General features: G+C 37.9%; 1 protein-coding gene across 3 annotated transcripts in view; it reads right to left on the reverse strand.

The window, feature by feature from the left end:
• Positions 1-24,515, reverse strand: part of EXOC2 (exocyst complex component 2) — a 135,433-nt gene that overhangs the window by 101,422 nt on the left and 9,496 nt on the right. For 2 of the 3 annotated variants that reach the window (XM_086740287.1, XM_086740285.1), the window contains exons 2-4: positions 19,114-19,269; positions 13,062-13,238; positions 11,499-11,625 (exon numbers count right to left, since the gene is read on the reverse strand). In XM_086740287.1, the coding sequence (XP_086596413.1) occupies positions 11,499-11,625; positions 13,062-13,238; positions 19,114-19,231 (422 nt within the window). In that variant the 5' untranslated portion in view covers positions 19,232-19,269. The remainder of the gene's footprint in view (positions 1-11,498; positions 11,626-13,061; positions 13,239-19,113; positions 19,270-24,515) is intronic. The other variant, XM_086740286.1, reaches the window with a different exon arrangement.

The following is a 24,515-nucleotide window of genomic DNA, read 5'->3' on the forward strand; positions in this document are numbered from 1 at the left end:
TAAAAGTGTCACATAAAAGAAAACCACAACCAACCAAACAAAAACCAAATCATGCTCCAACAAGATGTAAATATAAACTAGTATCTCATAATGAAATTAAACTTGGTATTACAGACACATGTAGTGTGACTGGGAAAGAAAAGACTGAAATCTAAACTAAGCAAAACTAATTTTACCATTTTGATTTCACCATTATACATATGACAGAAACGTTGTCTGTACAGAATGCTTCTAAAGAAAGAACTGCTGCCTTCAGAAAATGGGATTAGACAGACCCACCATGATACTACTAACATTCAAATGTGGGACCCTCAGTGTTGAATGTACTCAAAGTCACCTCTGCCTTTTAAACAGGAAAGTCGGAAAATCAGTACATGAAGCCAAGTAAATAAGAGAGAATGTTGTCTATAAGCTATGAACCAGTATCTGTCTAACTTTAAAACAACAGGACATCACCCCATTGACAGCTTGTAAGTGATCTTGCACCATCTTGTCTACTGGTCCATGTACAGCAGAAGTCCCACAGAAACATGAAGGTACGTGGAACATACTTCCATTTTCACAGAATCACAGAATGGTTAGAGTTGGAAGGGACCTTCAAAGGTCATCTAGTCCAACCCCCCCCTGCCAGGAGCAGGAACATCCCTGACTAGATCAGGTTGCTCAGAGACTCATCCAGCCTGGCCTTGAATGTTTCCAGGGATGGGGCTTCCACCACCTCTCTGGGCAACATGTTCCAGTGTTCTACAACTTGCATTGTCAAAAATTTTTTCCTAATATCCAATCTTAATCTACCTCCCTCTATTTTAAAACCACTACCCCTTGTCCTGTCACAACAGGCCCTACTGAACAGCCTCTCCCCATCTTTCTTGTAGGTTCCCTTGAAGTACTGGAAGACCACTATCAGGTCTCCCCGGAGCCTCCTCTTCTCCAGGCTGAACAACCCCAACTCTCTCAGCCTGTCTTCACAGGAAAGGTGCTCCAGCCCTCTGATCATCTTCGTGGCCCTCCTCTGGACCTTCTCCAACTGGTCCATGTCCTTCTTATGTTGGGGGCTCCAGAACTGGACACAGTAGTCCAGGTGGGGTCTCACTAGGGCAGAATAGAGGGGGAGAATCACCTCCCTCAACCTGCTGGCCATGCTTCTCTTGATGTAGCCCAGGATGTGGTTGGCCTTCTGGGCCGCAAGGGCACATTGCTGGCTCTACAAACATAGAAAGAAATCCTGACCTAAAATCATCCTCTTGCAAAACAGAATACACTGCTCTGTTGGTTCGTAGTACACAAAACATAAAGGAAAAGTGGGCACGTCTCAAGTGAGAAACAGCATGCTTTGTTTGTTTTTATTCAGTCTTACAATGCATAAAGATAGCGTGTGAGCCAATTCCTTGTGAAAGCAGTTTCTCTACAACAGTATTTGTGAAACTACAAGTAGCTAAGAAACTCATGCAGAAAACCTATTCCAGTGTACAGATTGCCAGAGGAGGACTTGGTGAGCAAAGTCCATCCCACTGTAAAAGAAGACCACCTGAGGAACCTGAACGTACCTAAGTCTATGGGACTTGACAAGATGCATCCCAGAGTCCTAAGGGAACTGGCTGATGTAGTTGCCAAGCCACTCTCCATTATATCTGAAACGTCATGGCTGTCACGTGAAGTCCCTGCTGACTCGAAAAAGGGAAACACTGTACCCATTTTTAGAAAGGATAAAAAGGAGGACCCTGGGAACTACCAACCTGCCAGCCTCGCCTCCGTGCCTGGGAAGATCATGGAACATCCTCCTAGAAGCTACATTGAGGCATGTGGAGGACAGGGAGGTGGTTCGAGACAGCCAGGACAGCTTCACCAGGGGCAAGTCCTGCCTGACCGACCTAGTGGCCTTCTGTGAGGGAGTGACTACACCAGCAGACAAGGGAAGAGCTATGGATGTTGTCTACCGGCGATTCTGCAAGGCCTTTGACGTGGTCCCCCACAACATCCTTCTCTCTAAATTGGAGAGATATGGATTTGACAGGTGGACTGTTCGGTGGATGAGGAATTGGTTGGATGGTCATATCCAGCAAGGAGTGGTCAATGGCTCAGTCTCCAGATGGAGGTCAGTGACAAGTGGTGTCCCTCAAGGGTCTGTACTGGGACCAGTACTGTTTAACATCTTAATCAATTACATAGTGGGATCAAGTGCACCCTCAGCAAGTTTGCAGATGACACCAAGCTGAGAGATGTGGTCAAAATGCCTCTCTGGATGAGAGGCCATCCAGAGTGACCTGGACAAGTTTGAGAAGTGGGCCCATGCAAACCTCATGAGGTTCAATAAGACCAAGTGCAAGGTCCAGCAGATGGGTCGGGGCAACCTCCGGTATCAATAAAGGCTGGAGGATGAAGGGATTGAGTGCAAGCACTGCCAAGAAAGACTTAGAGGTACTAGTGGACAAAAAGCTGGACATGAGCTGACAATGTGCAATTGCAGCCCAGAAGACCAATTGTAACTTGGGCTGCATCAAAAGAAGCATGGCCAGCAGATTGAGGGAGGTGATTCTGCCCCTCTACTCCATCCTCATGAGACTCCAACTGGAGCAGTGCATCCAGCTCTGGAGCCCTCAGCACAGGAAAGACGTGGACCTGTTGGAACAGGTCCAGAGGAGGGCCACAAAGATGACCAGAGGGCTGGAGCACCTCTCCTACGAAGACAGGCTGAGAGAATTCGGGCTGTCAGTCTAGAGAAGAAAAGGCTCCAGGGAGACCCTATTGTGGTCTTTCAGTACTTGAAGGGAGCCTATATGAAAAATGGGGACAAACTTTTTAACATGGTCTGTAGCGATAGGACAAGGGGTAATGATTTTAACAAAAAGAGGGTAGATTTCGACGAGATGTAAGGAAAAAAAAAATTTAGGAAGAGGGTCGTGAAGCACTAGAACAGGTTGCCTAGAGAGATGGATGCTCCATTCCTGGAGATGTTCAAGGTCAGGCTGCACAGAGCTCTGAGCAATCTGATCTAGTTGAAGATGTCCTTGCTCCTTGCAGGGGGGTTTGGACTAGATGACCTTTGAAGGTCCCCTCCAACCCAGGCTGTTCCATGATTCTGTGATTCTATTTTAAGTTAGTATAAGAAAAATATTTAAAGAACTTTTTGATGAAAACATGACAATCTTCATCCCTCAGTCTAGATGCACACTTAACCCTTGGCCATATTAATTCCACCAGGCACTCTCAGTACATCACCAGGTACACTCACCACTCTATTCTTTACCACCAGCTGTATCCAATCTTCAGAAACTAATAACAGCAAACAAGTTTCCTTTTGGTTAGCCCTGAATTGGTCAGGCAGTTGGACTAGATGACCATTTTAGGTCCCTGGCAATTGAAGTATTCTGTTCTATTTTAAAAATTTACTGTCATTTTTGGATCACAACATCAAACTCAAAAGTCAATAAAATCTCTCTCTGATGCTCACAAGCTAGGGGAACTCTGCTATACAAAGTATACTGTCCAAAAATGCAAACCTGCCATACTTTGCATTTGAGCTCAAACTTGGGTGGGTGTAGCAATCCAGACTCAGTTATTGGAATTACATTTAATATGTATGAAAAGCCATTTGAATGGACACAAAAGCAATGATTTGTTAGTTTTGGTTTTTCTGTAATCTAAACATATCTCAAGATAGCTAAAGCTGTTTTTATTACAAAAAGCAAACATCAGATTATGTGAAGCAAATCTGAAGGCAGGCACACTAAAAAGTACAATTATACAGAAACAAGAGTTGTTTCCTCTAAGTTTTTACTCATATCGAAATGGCCATTAGCACAAGCAGGTACAAAGGACCTACATACATAACGACATGGCACAGAAGTCTTTCATCAGTAGCACCTGATTACAGCAGGGGCATGAAACTTTTTTTAAAAAACAAGCAAAAAAGTCAAATGAGATGCAAGGAAAAGTGATGACAGATAAGAAAAGCAGAGAGACAAGGAAAATAGTGTGAGAAACAAATGTAGCAACTAAAAATGAAAGTCCCAAGATTTCTCTGTGTTCAATGAAAATGTGATAATCTTAATACAAAAATTAACAAACATAAGTAGTGTGATTTCGGATTACCAGTAACACTGAATTTCTTGAATGATAGCTAGTTAGCAGAAAATGCTGATGGATGTAAGGAGAAGAAAGTTTCAAGTTATCCTTTCTTTAAAGGCATTTTAAGACATCTTGGTTTTTCATTCAAAGTAGTCAAAAGCACCCAGTAGGCACATGAATTTTCAGGAGAGTACTTCATACGTGATACATGGCATGGCTGTCCAAAAAAGCTTTTCTATTAAATCCACACACGGTGGCATCTTTGTGGTCAACTATATATTTTTAATGCTAAAAACCAAAAACAAGTAAAAAACCGCTTGCATTTACCTCAAAAGAGACCCAGACCTTCAGTACAAGCACTATGTAAGTGCATGCACACAATACAGAAACAGAATTTTGTTCATATTTTTCAGAACTTCAGTGTATTTTCTCAGAGGCCAAAAGAAACAGATATAACAAAAAGCACACACACTCAACAAATATACCATTAAGCAATGCTACTTATTATTGCAAGATTATAAAATATATACACAATCATTTAAGTTTATGCATGAGCTCCACAATCCCTAGGGAAAAAACCCATTTTATATATATAATATTGAGATAAACCCAATAATTTACCTGGGGATGTAATAAATTCCTGCAAATGAGTTTTGCCCACAGACAAGAAGACAGAAATGAAGGGGTTTTTTTCAGTTTGATGTTTGACTGCACTGAAAAGTTATTAGGACCTTTTTTCCCAGCAGATGTATTTGTGCAGAACCATAAATTAGCAATGAGTTTATGGGAGCTTTTATCTGTGCAGACATATTTTAGACATAGTCACAACAGAGTAGAAACATGAATGTGAATGTGTGTGGTATGTTAACAATATGTTATACTCTACGGTGTAGTATCCATATTTTTAGCATAAATTTCACCAGCAGTTTTTCCACTAACAGATATGGGGAGCTTGGAATGACTTGCTACAGATGTCTTCACAACAAGCTGCTCACTAAGAAGTTCAAACTGAAAGCAAATATATTTCTAAAATGTCTGGCTAAAGGCATTTAAAAAGAGACTGACTCCACATACACACAAGTTTGTTTCATTGACTTCCCTTAGTAAATCAAATAAGTCAGTTCTTGGAAGTTGTCCTCATTAAAACTTGCTTACTGTTTACTTATAAACAAGCACATTTGTGACCTCAGAAAGTATTTCTGTTTTACATATTTCAACATTATAGGGTTAATATAAACTAGTAGCAGAAGCTGAGACCATGTTGACATGCAATGAAATTGTTAATCATTTTTCTGTTGATTTGCTCGTTATAAAAGAATCACTTCAGGAAGCAACTCTGAATACACTTAATCATTGATTAAAAAGCAATCACTGTAAAAGAAACTGAGAACCACAAATTGAAACCAGAAAACCTCAGAATAAGAAGAGAGAATTTTACCATCCCTGACAACTCTACCTTTCACTACCTTTACAATTTCGGCAAAGGTACACATACTGGATTTATATAGTAGTACTTTCTGCCAGACAGACTATAGAACAAGATCTGGTACTAACCTCTAGTTTTAAAGTGTCATTCACCCATCAGCAATAATTTAAAATATAAAAGTAATTAAGATTTCACATACTGTTTATTTTCATGAGAACTATAATAAAAATAAGTTTGCTTCCAAGCCACTGTATACATTCACTTCTCTCAAACTTATTTTGAGTATATTTTATGCAATATTAGATGCAATATTAGTCATGCAATATTAGATGTAGTGGTTCTTGCTTCCACGTAAAGGGCACATACAGCTACTTTGGATTCAAAATACATTGGGTACAATCCCCTCGCTTATGCCACATGCGCCTATCAATGCAAGTCCTTCCCTCCATTACTCCAAATTGTAGGTTCTCTATAGTCTGATGCTTAACAAATGTAATTTAACACCACAGCATGTATCGGCTCTTACAAATTCTACTACAGAATTTGTGCATATACAGAACATTTATATTCTCCAGAGATTTAAATTAGCTGTAATCTCCCTGGGTAAATCACAGCCTCCAAGCAGTCACAGCTGAGAAACAGCAACAGAATACAATGGACACAAATGAACAGAGCTTAACTATGAATGCAGCTTAGCAAGTTGTAATTTTTCTGTAAAGATTATTTTGCTCCCAGAGTTTCAGAATGTCATAGTATGCTTATCAGCATACATGACAATATTTGCAGATTAGAGGCAGGTCCCAAAACAGGATACAGCCACCAAAAGGTAACTTGAACCTCAATTCCATGGGAGTTTATAGGTCAAAAGGAGCAACTTTAAAATAAACACAGATTCTGAATAGCACCTAGCATAAATAAGCTCCAGCAAGAGCTGCTGTACACTCACCCCTCTGTCTGGTATGGGTCAGACTCCTAGAAAAGGCTTTGTACCAGCTGTAATGTGTTAATCATGCATGCAAGAAGACCAGCACAAGGGACACCAGTAGACTAAACACGACAAATCAGAAGGTGTTAACAAAGTTCTCTGCAACAGCAAAAAGACAAGGATGTACTCTAGGATTATTGCCTAGTAGCGCTGGGTTTATCAGAAATACGACAGCAAAATGACAACCGTATTTGAGAAATGGCAGAATGTTGTAGGAGAAATCTACTAAGATATTACAGGCTGGCAGCTGCCTCCGATGCATCAGCCTTACAAACAGTAAGTGTTAACTACATTTTTTTGTGTCATAAAACTTGACGGTATATTACATCTCTCTCCCACAGGTTTCACAGTTTTTCCATATGCATCTCTGTGATAAAAGTTTCCCTAAGCCCATCACATTCAATGATGAAATTGACTGCATTTCCATGCAAGCCACGTAAAAATAAACAAATATCAAAGCCTCCAGAAAGTCTTTTCCTATCTCATGGCAGCAAGCTGACGTTTTTACCATTAGGTGGCAGCGTAAGATCATCTGTTTCCTCCTCCCAGATGAACGGTTCTGGAAGCTGGCGTGGGAAGAGGGGAAGCATCTGTATTGAGTGGGTGGATACAGAAGTATGTGGAATGTACTTAGCATGTCAGCATTTGCTTTCATGTACAAGATGGATCCACCATAATGACCTCTGCTACATGCAAAACAACAAACACTATTCAAAAAAATTTTTGTAACTAATCACTAGGTCTGACTGTTACTGCTTTTGAGAGAACAGAGTTTCTTAGTCTGACAGAGCAGGTAGAGGAGACAGGGAACCTTTAATCAAACAAGGACTTGTCGTGCAGGAGGGGAAAAGTGTGCGATACATCTGAAAAACCAATTCATTCACAAATCTTATGTAGATCTAAATTTTCCACCAACAGATTTCAATCAGTGCCTTTATGAAACAAGCCTCACATATTCTCTCCCAGAACTGCTCAAAATCCTGAACAACCCTGTGTTGGTAGGACATAATTTACCAGCCTGCTCTTGTAACAGCTCTAAACTGTGAAAACCAACCTAAGTACTGCTACATCACTGTTAATGTTAGCACTTTCATACCAACTTTCCACATTTCTCAGACAGAGGCAACCAGTTTGTATACTCTTTTCCTTCCTGCAAGCTATTTAAGCCTTCTGTAATGGTTTCTGTCTACATCTGTGTAACACCACAGCCAGGAATATTCCTCCTTGGGGAGGAAGGTGGCACAGACCTGCATTGCACTTAAAGCCAGCATAAAGATGGTGATAGAAAACTAAAGCTTTGTATCAGTCTTTACACCATCCTGAAAATAAAGATTAAATATTTTCAATACTTGTTTTCTAGTGTGAAGAAAATACTTTACAGCATACACACAATATGGTCTAAGTGATAGCAATGTAAAAAAAAATAAACTAATTGGGTTAGTTCTGTGTTTTAAAAGATGAACAAACAACTGTTAGCAAGGTAGGAGAACTGTGTGCAAACTTTCTACTACGAGTCACACATTTGTGACTTCAAGGATCACCACTGAAATATAATAACCAGCAAGTTCAGGTTTCATTACAATCTAAATTATTTTATTATTTAGCAACTGAGGTTCTTAGTTGTATGGCACGAGAACAGCAATTAAGTTATTCATATTTTCCAAGAATTATTATCCAGAAATTATGTATACTTACTACTTGTCAGACTTGCAGGCTGAAAGATGATGGCTTGCACACTGAGCATAATATAACATTCAAAATATATTGATTATGTAAAAAAAAAAAAACAAAAAACCACCAAACAACTAGAAGGACATAGTTCTTACTTTTGCATCTTTGCAACGTTTGAATATGAAGAGATTCAGATTTCTCTACGGATATCTGAGTATATAGATACTGCCTGCAGACATATTGTAGGAGTTATCAATTATCACAGAACGTGTTAGACCCATTATTATCTCCATTTCCCTTAATTTACAGTTCCAACCTTTTGTTCACTTAAATTCCAGTTACTCCCAATTAGACTCCGATCTTACATCTACTGAGTCAGAATAAATATTATTTTGTCCCCGTGCTTGCCTAATAGTTTAATTAAATGCTGTACTGAAGCACTTCTGTTTGTTACTTATAAAATCTTTTTCCCTAGTTTTTTCAATGTCCCATTTGCAGCACCCTGAAAGTACCCATCTGAATGATTCCAAAACTATGATTAACTTTTAAGCACAGTTGAATTGTACCATAAACAATGTTAAAAAACCCAAAAAAGGAACTTTTAGAACAAAGTATAGACCATACTAAAAAAAAAAAATTAAAAAAATTTAAAATCACAACAGATAGGCAATTTAATTCTTTCCCATGCCGCAGATTGTCTTTTCTGTATTATTTGCTGATGACTGACAACCACTTTCTAGAGGGAGGACTTCTTTCTCTCTTTCAGTCTGTATTCTACCCAATTCCTGCCTTCTCTTCAGTGTGGTCCCATCTAGCTTATCCCTAGCTTATTTTCTCACATCTATTTTTCATTGTTTTTCTCCCTGGTCCTCTCTTTAAATGTTTCTTTTGTTTACTACTATTTGCATAAGCAATACAAGGCACTCTCTTTCTTATCAGCCATCAGGATGCAAGGGCTGTAAATTCCACCAAGTCAGACCAATGCCAAATGCTTCAGCTTCGAAACTAAAATACATCCCAATTTGCACACATTTATAAATAGTTTAAAGAAGCCAAAGGTATTAACAAAGGAGAGACCAATTATGCTGCAGTCCCGTCTCCTTGTACACGCAACTGTTCTTCATCATATTAGGCTTTCTTTTCTTTTAAAGCATTCCAAAATTCTAATAATTTTAATCACTTCTAGTGACAAATTATTCCCATGCCTAGTTAATGCTAGTGTCTTCCTTATTCACTCCCTTTATTTATAAATTGCCTTTTTTCACTACCTTGCACAACTCATTACTTGCTCATCCCATACGTCATGTATTTGCAAACATGTGAGTTCAGGTAGAGATTACTTCATAAAAGTAAATATTGCATTGCTCCAATTTTTCAAGCAAATTATGAAATCTTTTCCACTGGGGAGGCACTTTTTAATTCAAACACAGAATGTTTCATCTGTAGTCACAAGTATTAACACCGTGCTGTCACCCATAACAAGAGGGCAGACCAGGCTTTTACTCTCTTTCCCTATTTCTCACTCCTCTCCACAACTTATCCCTCAATCCCTCTACACATTTACTTGTTATATCAACTAGCGTTCCTACTCTCAAACTGCTCGCTTTCAACACCAGTGCTTGTCATAATCTTCATGCTTCACCTCCGATGGACTTGGAGGTGAACTTGAAGATTGATGAACGACAAACTAGGCTTGATATTTTGCTTGCACAAATAATTCCCTATTTTTCAACCCCTCACAAAAAGGTTCTTTCCTATCTGCATTTACATATTTCTGACTTACTTCTTTTTCACACAAAATCTGACATTTCTTTAACATGGTATTTTCTAATGCTTTACAATGAAACATCTAAAATATAACATGGATTAAAGAACTGACTACCAAAAAAAAAGCCAAACCCAAAAAACTACCCCACCAATCCATCGAGAAGCAAACCTGAGAACATCCGTAAGTAAAGTTTTATTAAAGCCCACATTACTCTTTCATCAGTTTTTGCATTATCACCAGTAATAGCTTTATCATCAATATGTTTTTATAAATAGCTGTTAAAAATATTAACAAGAAAGACTGTCATCTGGACTGAGAGACAGACTTGTTCAGGAAACAACAAACAGAGGAATTTTGCATTTTGGTCAAATGCAAAAAGATATAGCTAGGATAAAGGAATCCAGGCCATCCCTAGAGAATAATGAGCAACCATGCCAGCAGCCCAAGTAGCGACTCAATCAGGTAAGAAGCTACTCTCTGCTAGTTGCCAGTGCAGCACTGTAGTAAAAAGGATTATTATGGGTTTTTTTCATTTATGAACAGGGAAGGGACTGTGGAATACTGTCCACAGTCCTAGAGTCCGCATTTTAACAGAGTTGGAAAACTGGAGAAGATGAAAGAAGTATCTCTCAGAAGTTACATTAGAGGCTGGAAAAAAATACTTACAAGGAGACAAAATCTTCAACTTATTACAAAAAATTGAGTTAGTACTTTGAAAAGAAAGAAAAATACATATTCAAACTACGAAAGAAATGCAGAGGCTGGCAAGCTGATGACAGATCCACTAGAAATCCCATACATATTTTGGGAAAGCCCAGTTTCCCTATCAGAACAAGGCAACAATGGAAACTGCGGATTTTCTCCAATGCACCCCTCCTCACTCATTCAGTAGATGAGACCCCTAGTAATCGTTTCATTTTAAATAGCCTTTATGTTTTGTACAGCTGATATCTAGATCAAGAGAAATATTATTCCTGATGCTATTTCTAGGAGTTGGTCGGGTTTGGAGCCCTAAGATTGTCCCATTTAAAGTCCTCTAATTCTATTTATGCTCACTATAAAGTTTCTATTTCAGAAAAAAAAAGTCATAAATTCCACAATACTTACAAACAAAAGTACAGAAGCCTGTGGGTTGGAGAACAGTATTAACATTTCAATAAAATAAACTAGTTCATGTGGTATAATAAATCACATTTTACAGTGCAATTTTAGCAACAGATAGCAATCTAAACATCCTTAAAAGCCCCAGGAAACTCAAATGCAACAGTAAGTATTCCATAACTACAATGTATAAATCCAGTATTTACCAGTCCTCAAAATCTAAACAACACAGAGTTCAATATACCAGGCTTTTAGATTATCTACAGTTCTAATTGATGATCCAACAGTGAGGATTATGAAGCAGGACAGAATGTGCACTAACAACTCTTCTGAGTACCAAATAGCATACCAACAGCTAATATATCTACGTATTTTTAAATCTTTCCCTGCCTTGTAAACCGTTAAACTTTTCTGGAATTCACAAAGGCACATATAGAGAAAACCACTAAAAAAGTGGATTAAAGGCATTTGGTACTCACTTGTCTATCTCAATACCAAGTGGATTAGCTGGACGTAGGGACAAGGGGGGAATCCCTTTGTTCCTATCAGTGCGCATGTCGTAATAGTTCATTTCATCCACCCAGACAGCAGACTGATCCAAGATACCTAGAGAAAACAAAGCGCAGATCCTTAAAACAACAAGGGCGGTCCAGCACCATCGACTTCTAACATACTGAATTAATTTGAAAAATCCTGATAAATATAAAATGCATGCCTAGGTAATATATTGGAAGATACACGGCAAAACAACCTGGATGCAATTATGCTAAATTATTTTATTATAGCTGCCGAAAAGGTATTCATGGCTGGGCACCAAACATTACCTCTTACAGAGTACAGAGTTTCATGTACACTAAGAGCATTTTGCTGATCGCAGATTATTAATTTTTCATTCCTCCAGGTATTTTAGTATCTGTCAAAACCTTGTCATCTACTACCTTCAGAACGAGTAATTACCTAGAGGTCGTCTTATTTGCATATTTTTGGGAAGATCCCTCTTCTGTGCCGCTCACTAACCAAAAAGTAAGTGAACTCCAGCCACATGCCAAGATGGGTGACTCAATGGACACAGCACTGACTGATTCCACAGCCTTAGCACAGGCAACATGTAACGGTGAGGCACAACAGGTCTTGGCCCTCAGCCAAAAATGCAGCCAGCTGTATTTTTGGCCATGCCCTTCTTTAGTGTACCCATCAGATACTCAACACCAGAAATTACCATATCCCCACACTTACTCGGTTTTAAAAATATCAATTCTCCTCTCCCATCACCAAAAGCTTCACTGTGTAACATTTGCACTTGACTCACCTTTTTATTGTTAAGATCTTAGTATAGCCTGGGAGAAATTATGTGATATTTAACTGTCACTGAACCACAGAGAACAAAAGCGTGAAACAGTTCTTGCGGAAACTCCTATGTCATAAAATGTAACTATCCAACTTCATCAATGATGTGGATTGAAAGAAACACTTTCAATCCAGAGGGTATTTAGACTGGATTCTAGATTAAGCAGAGGTCCTAGACTGCTTGGCAACATCATTTCAGTGGTTAGGCATCTCATGAGAAGTACTTAAGACTTTCTGTCTTGCAGGATGGTTTAAATTACAAATAAAAAAACCACACTGAGGGCTCAACTTTCTTTAAAGGATTAACTGTCAGCTCAGGATTTAGGTGTAAAGCCCATGAGCTGGTTTGTATTTTGTATTTATCTAGTACACTTAAGAGTAATTACTGGATCTGTTATGAATTTTTTTTAAGTTTTAGAAGTCTAATGCTACTCCTTACAGAAAAATAAAGGGCTACTTTTCATTAATCATTGAGGGTTTTGTACGGATATTAAGATAGGAGGATTAATTCTGAGTGTATCCTGAGTGTATCTATACATATGTTGCACATTTTATTGATATACTCCACATTTTCTAGACAACTTAAGATTGTCCTAAGGTGGACCCATTTTAAACATATATTTGATTTAAAGAGGCACTCAGTCATGTATCAGTTTAGCAAAGAAGACAAATGTGAACTTTAACAAGAAAAATACCTATTTTTTCAGGTTTAAGCAGTTTGAAGGAAACAGTTGAAGTTCCTTTGCCACCAGACTTTGTAGTAACAATAATGTCTCCCTTGTCATTTTTAGCTTGTCCAACTCGACACACAATTTTACTGGCAGACATCCATTCAGCAGTTAACAGACAGTTGTGCCCACAGATTGTTAAACCTGGGAAAAAAAAGAAAAGAAATATCCTACTGTGAATAGAAGTACTACTTGAAATTCTGTAATGCAAATACATTTATGATGCTTCACATATTTTATACAAAAATACGATGCTTTTCTAGTCTCTTACAGGCAAGTACAGTGAAAGAGTCACAAATATGTTTTTCAGATGTTCCTTAGGTGACTTCAGGTCTTCTGTCCTAGTGCCACTTCATGAGTGCACAGGCAGTGCAGCTTATTTTAATCTCTTCCACCATTTATGAGCTACCGCAACTTTTACTTCATGCTGTACAACAGATCATCTGTCTGCAAGACACTAGAGAACTGTCATTTCATATTGTACTTACATGAAACTGCCATCAAAACCACAAGCAAAAAAATCTTACATAAGCTCACTCTGTGGAACTTTGCACAATAATAAAACAAAGAAACTCGGAAAAATATTCACAAGGAACAATATTTCTTCAGGTTTATTTGTTTAGCAGTACTTTTGCTGACACAGAAGGAATTTTTGGTCAAAAAAATACTAATTGCCAAATATTCTGCACCAATTTCTTCTGTACAAAATTCATAACACAAGACTGATTCTGTTGAAAAATTCCTCTTGTTGTATGAAAGAATAGTCATGTAATGTTAATCTATTTCCTCTTCTAAACTTTCTCATAACAGAAGTACAAATGACATACAATGAAATAAAAATACAACATATATTTTGGTCATGAAGCTCTCTCATAGCAAAAGACTGCTGTGTATTCAACTATGTCAACCTTTAGTGTTTAAGAACACCTCTCAATACTTATGAGTGAAGGTACACCTTAATATAAGGTCCAAGGCTTCCTGGGGCTTCACATTAGATCAGTCTGACCAACTGATCAGTGTCCAATCTATTCTGGTCAGATGAGGACCCTGGATGCCAGAACAGATGGATTATTTTATCAGATCTAGAACAACTCCTCCCATATGGGAGTTGTGCTGTTCTGAAGAATTGGCAAGATCCTAATTTCTATAGTATCTATTTGCAGAACAACTTCACTAGGTTCTTCTTAAACACCCTTCCCTAGTGAGGAGCGGGGGTACAGTGGTAGTTTCTGTAAGAAGCTGCTAGAAGTTTCCCCTTTGTTTAATGGACTCGGCCGGGGCTAGGGTGGACCCACTGCTGGCCAAGGCCGAGCCAATTGGTAGCAGAATGTTCTGTGATAACGCCTCTGCAATAACGGAAAAACAGGAAAAAAAAATAAAAGAAGATGTGAAGAAGCTGAGCACGGGCAGAGAGGGGGAGGTGCGAGCCTTGCAGTCCTCACCCTCTGGCCCCCCGCCGGGCAGCTGACTGGGCCCAACTCGGCCCGGCCTGGCTGCAAGAAGTGGAGAGGAGATGAGAAGTGAAAAGAACCTAAGAGGCATCTGTCAGCCTGTTGTGAAGAATTTCTTGTGAGAGGAAGGGCTGCAGATGCCAAGGTCAGTTCAGAAGGATGGGAGGAGTAATGCGGCTCCTGGCCAAGATTCCCCTGCAGCCTGTGGTGATGACCATGGTGGAGCAGGCTGTCCCCCTGCAGCCCATGGAGGTCCATGGAGGGGCAGAGATCCACCTGCAGCTTGTGGAGGACCCCATGCCGGAGCAGGTGGATGCCTGAAGGAGGCTGTGGCCTGTGGAGGGCCCTCTGGGGCAGCCGTTCTGGAGGGACTGCACCCTGTGGAAGAAACAACCCATGCCGGAGCAGTTTCACAAAGGACTGTGGTGTATGGGTGGGACCCCACAACAGAGCAGGGGAGGAATGTGAGGAGTTCTTCCCCCGACAATGAAGCAACAGCGTAAAACAACGTGTGATGAACTGACCGCAACCCCCATTCCCTCTTCCCCCCTGTGCCGCTCAAGGAGAAAGGTGGTAGAGATAATGTTAAGCCCAGGAAGAGGGAGGGGTGAGGGGAAGTTATCTTGTTCTCTGTCTCATTATCCTGCTTTGTTTTTAGAAATAAATGAATAGTTTTCCCCAAGTCGAGTCTGTTTTGCCCATAATGGTAACTTTAAGGATTTCTCCCTGTCCTTATCTCAAACCTCGAGCCATTTTTCTTATATTATCATCTCTCCCGATTCTCTTGGAGGGTGCGGGGAGTAGAGAGACTGCGTAGTCTGGTCCTGATCGGGGCTGAACAATGACACCTAGAAACATTTTGCTTTACATTTTACCTTATGTCCAAAAGGCCAAGGCCATACTAGTGTGTTGACTGTACTAGAGTATAAATTAGTCAGGCATAGCACTTCCTTCCCTGTTGGCTTGGCTTTTGTTTTTAATTTATAGAAAGCACTGACCAATTTAAAAAAATACTTAAAAGACAGAAAAGGGTCAGCATATGTGGCTCAGTACCAAAGCTTCACACTTATTTTTTCTCACAGTTTAAGTCTCTGACATTACCCAGTAGACAAATTTGGCAGTTTTCATGGTTGTCAGATGTAAAAAATGCCTTACTCCCTGCCAAAAACCATTTTGAAAACAAAAACCAAAAAATAAAAACCAGAAAGGCACTGAATCTTATTACAATTGAAGGTAATTTTACTTGAGCAAGGACAGTACATTTGTTTATTAAAAGATGTCTGAATGAAGCAGAGGGAGGGGGCAAATACGATATATAAAAATTATATATAATAATAATATAAAATATATAATATTTTTATTATTTATATTGTATTTACTAATATTATAATATATATTATATATTATATATAATGATTATATATATAATTTTATATATGCATATATAATGAAGACATATTTGAAAAGCTTTAAAATAAAAAAATACTTTGGTAGTTATTTATTTGCAACATCTAAACCATGTCAGTTTTTACTTTTCAGAGGGGAAGAAAAAACACACATTTATAATGCCTGGGTTTTAACCTTAGGTTATGTTATTACATCTCTCTTGGTTTTATGATAGTAACTTCTCTGAAGGAAAAAGATTGCTGTAGGAACTAAAACTAACTGAAACAATTTGAACCATTCACAGGGAGGTTTTCACCTTAGAATTTCAAAGGTCTGAACTCATGCTTAAATTAAGTAATACTTTAAAATCAATATCTGAGCTATAGCAATTTATTAGGGTAAAATCTTTTTAACAATTATTTTAAAGATCCTAGTATAAATTATTGCCTACTCATCAAAGGTTCCTAAAGTTCTCAAGAAAACAAGATCACAAGATCTGACACTTTCTTTAGCATTTTTAAGATACAAAGGCTGTTTCCCTCCATTTCAGAAGTAAGTCTCTATTAACATTTTATATACCACATTAAATGTAGGAATAGCACAAGACAATTTCTAAAACATAAAGGCATGTTGGGGGAAGATCTTTTGATAGTAAAGATACATTTCTTTTTCTCCAAAAAGAGAAAACTTCCCTTTAAATATATCTTCATCTTAATTTGTTGCATGGTACAAAGATAGTTGAGAGCACCCTATTCGAGTTCTAGCTTTTGTGTGTCTTTCAATAAAGAGGAATAAATAATTCTCTTATTGAAACTTTCTAATTTTGGTTAAGCTTATATATTGACAATTTTACAATGCCTGCAAAATACAGCTGCAAATGTCTTAAAAGACAAACTAAACCTTGAGAGCATAGATGTTGCAGCTATCTCCTGGATTTGACTTTTTGTACCATGAGCTACAGGGTTACAAATAAAAAGTCTGTTTGGTTTCAAAGACACAAATAGATTACAAGGCGGCTCCCTCTCAAATGAAAGAAAAATATGTATCCTTTTATTAAGTGATATTCTGTTTATATATTTTAAAAGTTTTTTGCTTTTCATTTTACTCTAATTTATCTCAAATAGCAAATTATAAATTATATAAAACCCTCAAACTTGCTTAAATCTCATGCCTACTAAGACTTACTTTTACAAGTATTTCCATTCAAGTCACAGGGAATATTTATGTGCCTAATTCAACCATGAGAAAAAAATCTTTAGATGTCTGGGGCCTTCATCACTTACTGAAGAACTGAGCTAAGGAAAAAAGTAAGGCAATCCATTTTTTTTTTTTATTTTTACCTCATAGCATAAGATTAGTAGCAGCTATGTGTTACAAGAGCTACAGAAAAAAAAAAAAGGGGGGGGGGAATATTAGTAGTTAATCAGCTGTAATACTGAGGCACAGTTCAGGAGATGTTTTCCTTCCAAGAACATAGCACCGATCACTTCTAAGAGGATCATACCAATGAACTAATGAGGTTCTCAAAGTACATCAAGCACACAAATACACAGAAATAGACTCACTTATGTCCATCAGTTATTTGATTATTTCTCTATTAATATGTACTAGTGTACCGCAACTTTGTTTGGTAGCTCAGGAAAATACTACTTCCCCTTTTGACAGACAGCAAACTGAAGTGGAGGGCAAAATCGTAGTAGCTTATGCTTGGCCATAAAGCTCACTGTGATGGCCAGGAATGGAACTCGGGGAATCTTGGTTTTCAGCCATGAAGTGAAATATTGTTTCTAGCAAAGTCAAACAAAATTTCCATGGAATTCAGAGGAGTCATGATCCCACAACAAATTAGATATATTGTCTCTAACATAAGTACTGAAGTACACGTAAGGGAAATTCCAGCACTTACAGTTAACTTGGATTTCCAGAAGATTTTACAAAGTCATTCTCAAAGGGCTTAAGAAATTTAAGCAGCTATAGGACATGATCCTCGAATGGATAAATAGCTTGTTAAAAGACAGAAACAGGACTAAAGTAAGTGGTGTGTTTTCACTGAGGAAAGTGTCCACAGGGTATGCGCTGGGTCCACTGATGTTCAATATATTCATAAATGACAAGACAAAGAGGTTACAAAGTTTGATGATGATATTTATTTATTCAGAATGTAAAGACCATAAAAACTAGAAAAAAAATGCAGAACAGACCTTATGAGACTGACTGGATGCACTATAAGGTAGATGCTATACGAGAGCAGCTGAAATTCAATGAACAAAGATATGATGCACACAGACAAAACCTTACAGTCACAGATGACAGAATCAAACTGAGTACTAACCCTCAAGCATTAAATCATGGGACTATAATAAGCAGAACAATGAAATACATTAGCTTGATGCTTAGTTGGAGTTATACAGAAAACAGAATCCTATGGAAGAAATACAAAACAAAAGTGAGATTATAGGATTATGCCATGGTGCATTCACATCCTGAATAGTGCATGTAACCACGATGTTGTTCACCCACCATTGGCAGTGAAATCAAAAGCGAAGAGTCAAAGATATATGCAGAAAATTTACATATGCTAGGACTATTCAGCCTGGAAAAGTGATGATCAAGATCTGTATGGTCACAAGAATCAGAGAAAACTGCTTGTTTCCTCTTCCAACGCAAGAGCTATGATGATTTATATGAAATAACCATGCTAAAACTTCAACTGCAAAGGAAATGGTTCTTCAAATAACGTGTCACTAAATCATCAAACCCACTTCGTCATAATCATTGCAGATACACAAATTGACTTTTACACTAATTCAAGGAATAGCAGTGCTCAGTGACTTTCCCAATACATTGAAAATACCTCTGACAGGAAAGTCTCCATGCTGAAACTCTCAATGCCTGAGAAAGGGACAAAGGAGCATCTCCTTACATCTACCCTCTTCTAGTACACTCCCATAGGCACTCATTCTTAGCTAGTGTTCAGATGTTGAGTCATGCTAAGGGTCATTCCTGATTTGTTACACATTGCCCCACATCCCTGAATTTATGGATTCAAGTACATGTCTGAAAAGAGCATTCCTCATACCATGCAACACAGATTTTTACCGTGCAAAAAGTTATCTTATCATATCCTAAACATGACATTCTAGTCTCAAAAAAGGTTTGTTTTTTTTTTTTTTCCAACTTACCTATGAGATCTGTAGGCCCAGTCCCCAGATTTTCTCCTCTAATTGTCACTTTCGTCCATGAGATGCCTTCATTGGGAGAGATGCCAGTTACAAGTGGGGGCTGCCGTGCTCGAGACATGATGTCTATTCAGTTACTGAAAACCAAGTTGCTTTTATCTGTTCAGCAAGAAATAATAATTTTAAAACAATAATTATATTATGTAAAAAATACTTTAAACCTTTAAAGATGTTCTTCTAAAATGATAGTAAAAACATGATTGTGAATATGGAACACGACTCTCAAATCCTTTTTTGACACGTAGTCAAACCAATAAAGAATTGCTACACTTTCTTTGCACTTCCATTTTTTTTAATTAAGTAAGCACCAGTTCTGAACTGTAAAGGAAAAGTGTATCCTCAAAATGCTTAATGAAACTATGCACATACACTCTAAATCACTTACATCAGAATTCAAATGAATCTGTTCAATCCTCTATTAGAAAGTTATTACTGTATTCCTTAAGAAGTTTAGAATTGTTAATCTAAGTAATAGACTATGATTACATACTCAGATTACTTCCCCATCAAAAACAGACTTACTGGCACATGGGTGGAAGTCCCCAGCACTTGTTTGTATAAAGCATCAACATTTACATAAACCAAGAAAATTAAAACTTTACTTACAGACACTACACTAGCAGAGAATATCAACAAAACAAATAATATCCCAATAGATCAATAAAAATGTATATAAAATTATAAAAGAAGCATTTCCAGAAGAGACTCCTGAAATTAGGAGTCAACTCAAACCAGTTTAATTAGCTCTGTAATATGGTCCACATGTTATGCGGCCTACATTTAGTTTACTGTGCAACTGATCACAAATTCCTATGTGATCAGTTTATCAGCAGTTTTGTTTGTGCAGCTCTGCATCTATAAGAAGTAGATAAGTTCAACCTGAAACACATTAGCTCCCACCAGCTTCTCTACATTTACACACTTTCCTAAAATTAGAGCCTGCCCACAGGTACACAGGTCCCATAGCAGTCATAAGACAGGCAAAAAAGTTTCTTTTAAGGACGATCACAGTAATTTTGCACAACCTATTCCTTCTTCATGACTCCTGAATTTTTCTACTGAGACCCAACAGCATCCTTAAAATTGGTATTCTGGAACTTCGTAAAGTTATCAGTCATCAGTTTCTAACAGGAATGAATCTGCATAGGAACGGTAAGAACCAAAAATAACCTATAGGAAGAAATGTTTTTATCTCTAAGAAAAATCCAAGAATTTTGAAACAGGTTAGTACCTTAGGTATACATACAAAACAATTTAGGGTATGCAATTTTAAAAGTTCAGGTTGGTAAAATAATGTGGAATATAAGCCAAGCCTCAAAAGGCTTCTCTTAAGTGTTTTTATTTTGGATCAGGGTATATTTTCCATTTTTACTTGCAAGTAGTCAAGTCCATATAACCCAGAACCTCTGTAAATCATCTCTGACAATAAACTGCAGTAAAGTTGTAGTTTCCAAGCACTTGCAGTTAGGAAATACCAGAATTAAGTAAGTGATCTTTCATTCAGCTGCTTCTGCATATACAAAATAGGTTCATTGTAGCATCATACACCATGCTTCTACACAACCTTCCCCAAAATTTTCAGTGTTACTAGGTAGATCTGCCATGAGAATCAAAGAAGCTCCCACTGACTGGTTTCTTTCCTTATGTTGTGTAGTTGGAACACGCACTGAAAATGGAAGATGGGAAAAAAGGGAAAAGATGGGGAAAAAGGGAAAAGATGGGAAAAAAGGGAAAAGATGGGAAAAAAGGGAAAAGATGGGAAAAAAGGGGAAGACCTTATGGTGAAAGTAATCAAATACCATCTCTAGAACAGGATCCTGTCTCTATCTATATCACAGATGTATAGCAGGTCACTCATAATAAAACTTTACAATAACATTTTTTAATTCTCAGTTTCTGGGTGTCCAACTTCAGAGCCCACAGCCACACCTGAAGTCAGTGTGAAACATATTCAGAACATAGGGAATGCTGCTCAATGCTCCAAAATACTCAGGTCCTAAATAACCACCTCAAATCTATAAACACATTTGATCTTAAATGTCTGTTTCTCAGTTCCACATATTAAAAACAGAAATGCTATCACACATCTTAAAAGCTATTTTGAAGACTAATTCATTAATATAGAAGAGACATTTAGACACTCTGAACACCACAGAATTATTAATGTATTTGAAGAACTTCTGAAACTACCTTTGAAGAGATGCAGATTCTTGTCGAATAAGCAAGAATACAGTAAGTTGCAGTATGTGAGCCATGTCCAGTGCATGAAGGAAGTCTGGTAAGAGCCCATGATAACACACACAACATATGTCTGGAACTAAGGCAGTTTGCTTTGGTTTTGTGTTTTTAACTGGCAAACTTCATAATATTTGACTAGTTGACTTCTTAACACTGAAAATTACATTATGTTTTTAATAACACATTAATTTCCCAGGTTTTTTTTTGCAAACAATAAACTGATGAAAAAGGAAGTAAGGTATCTAGTACCGTATGAATGCTCTTGAGTCTGTGTGTAAAATGCTGGAAATGCTTTTACATGAACCCAACATGAGGCTAGAGAAGTGAGTAATCAACAGATGCAGTCTATAACCTTGTGGGTAGAACAGCACTGAAGGAGTATGAGCACATTACAAGGAAATTAGTTGACAGTCATCTTCAGCTACAGAAGAGAAGATTGTGCTCCAGCAGGCAGAGTCCCCTTCTGCCCGCTCCCTCATGCCTGACTTCTGTTTCTTTCCCAGCACTGTTTTTCCTCTCCCAGCACTGTTTTTCGTCTCATACAGGGACAGGCAGCCTCTGCCTCACTTCAAAACTGAGACCAGGTCCTGGTCTTGCAGCTGAACTAGTTCCTGCCCCTATCCTGATGATTTTATCTGACTTCTTATCCATAAGTTTCAAGCAGGGACAGAAGGAGGTGTCTATATCCCAATCCTCCTTTCAATTCCTGACACCTTGGTAATTCCTCTTCCTTACCTCCGGTTCCTTATCCCAAGCCTTCTTGTCCAGATAGCTCAGCTGCAGTACTGTTGTTCCACTTCCTCACTACAGGTGAAAAAGATAGACTCTGTCTTCTGCCAAGATCCCTAGTCCTGGAGTCACAAGGCTTGCCCAGCTCTTCTCTCATCTGCGCTGCATTCAAGACTACACTACCACAGCATCACCTGACAAAACAAGCAGCACAACAGAAATAAGCTTCCCAGTTTCCATCACTAATACTACTTGGAGCAATTGGAATCCAAAATTGCAGGGAAAGTCTTGTTTATTCCTATATAATTACAAGATGCACATGCACTGAAGTTCACACCTTTCAGGATCTGAAGTTTCCTCTGGAGTCCTATGCAAAAAGGATGTTAGAGAAGAATCAGGTAGCTAAGTTTACCTAGAAAGAGGACAAACTCCATCTATCCCTCATGATCTTATCAATGTAGTCTTTGCAGCTCTCTCACAGATCCTCAGCAGAGCTCAGAGATATACAACAGCTGTAACTAAACAGTGGGGTTATGTCCCACTGCTACAGAGAGCAGCATGTGTCTAGATCCCAGTAAGACAACAGAAAACACCTCTTTTTAAAAAAAAAAGATTTACACAGAATGCTAATCAGTAACATAGATGTAAGAAAGTCATCTTCAGTAACAGAGTGGTAATATGGAGAGGAAGAAATCTGGAGGAAAACAAGTAAAACAGAAGCTACTTTGGTAATATTTGGTTGATTTTCTCTTCTCCCTCCCCCAAATGTTATGGTTCCTTTGTATTGCAGCCATTGTTTCTTTCAAAATACCTAGGCACACAGGTAATTGGTTGAACCAATACCAAAACTCAAAAGTAATATTACAACATATTTTTCTGGATTTCAGAAATTGGCACTAGATCTCCCTTCATGATGAGCTGAATAAATGTAATAAAAATGCTGAGCCTCCTGATGTCTAATATTTCTTCTAAAGTATTTCCATACTTACTGCAGAATTGCTTTAAAATACCTCACTAGAATGAGAAGACCACAGTAAATCTCAACACATTATAAAAGCATGACAGCACTGAGATGCTCTATTATTATTTTTAAACAGCAATTGGTTTCATTTATTTCAAAGAGTAAGTGAAGGAACTCTATGGAATCTGCCCTTACTACACACATCAAACAAATGCCTGGAAGCCTTCAATTAATTTATATCATCTCCTCTCCTCCTTCTCATGACAAACATGTCAATAGTTAAAATGACTGAACTGCTTATTGAGAAGCCTAGCCAGTATACTACTGTAGCCCAAAAGTAAGTTTTCAATTTTAAAAAAAATCTTTAAGGCAAACCTGAAAAAATAATTACTATTTTCATTCCATGAAAAGACACAGTAATATAATCAAAAGCTTTTGTCGCAATTCTATACACTGCCCTAAAAAGAAGTTCTATTCTTTAGAAATATGTATTATGTAGAAACTAATATTATTATTTTTTTAAAAACAGCCTTCTTACTGAAAGACTAGTTCTTATTCAGACTAGTGAAGATTGCACAGAGATAGTTTTCTATACAAGACATTTCCTCTGAGGAGCCAGGCTCACTGAAGAAGTGTTAACAAGACTACTTTTTCGCAATGGACAATCATCTCCTACACTAACTGAGGTCTCTTTCCCCCTTTACTCATCCCCCATGCTTTTTTTTTTTTTAAACTTCATTTCCTCACAATATCTCCCCAACAGTTTAACATGGATGACGTTTGACTGCTCTCATGATCTTGCCCATATTATTCTATTATTCTGTCATAATTCTTGTTATGAAAGTGCAAGGAGTTAGAAAGCCTCTGCAAAGACCACCTACTACAAAGCCAGCTTGAAAAATGCCTTTCAAAAACATCATCTTTGTCCACACATGAGCTTCTCAAATAAATCATCCTCTCATGAAGGTTTGGTTCACAAAAAAAAAAAAAAAAAAAAAAAAAAAAAAAAAAAAAAAAAAAAAAAAAAAAAAAGCCAGACAATTCTGAGCATTACAAGCTTGCTAAAGAGGGGACATTTTTATCCTAAGAAAAGCCACTTTAAAAACAAATAATGAAGAAATGAAATATGGTCCAACATAATAGAAAATACCATTTGTAAACCTTTAGTTGGTTTAAAATGAGAATTCTTAAATTAGTTTCCCCATTCAACTTTCAATAGCGAGCAGAGAAGAAACACAAAGTAAAAGGCCAATAGCTACCATATCTGTTCAGTAAAGTACAGTGCTGCTTACCACTCTGGAAGAAGTACCAGAACATGAAATGAGCACACAACAGAAGTTAAGGATTTAAGGATATTACATTGAGCAGTAAATTCAAATCCCAAAGGAAAACGACAAATATTAGGAAGGTGTGGAAC

The sequence above is a fragment of the Chlamydotis macqueenii genome, chromosome 2, assembly GCF_036417535.1.
Source record: "Chlamydotis macqueenii isolate bChlMac1 chromosome 2, bChlMac1.mat, whole genome shotgun sequence".
NCBI classification, from domain to species: domain Eukaryota; kingdom Metazoa; phylum Chordata; class Aves; order Otidiformes; family Otididae; genus Chlamydotis; species Chlamydotis macqueenii.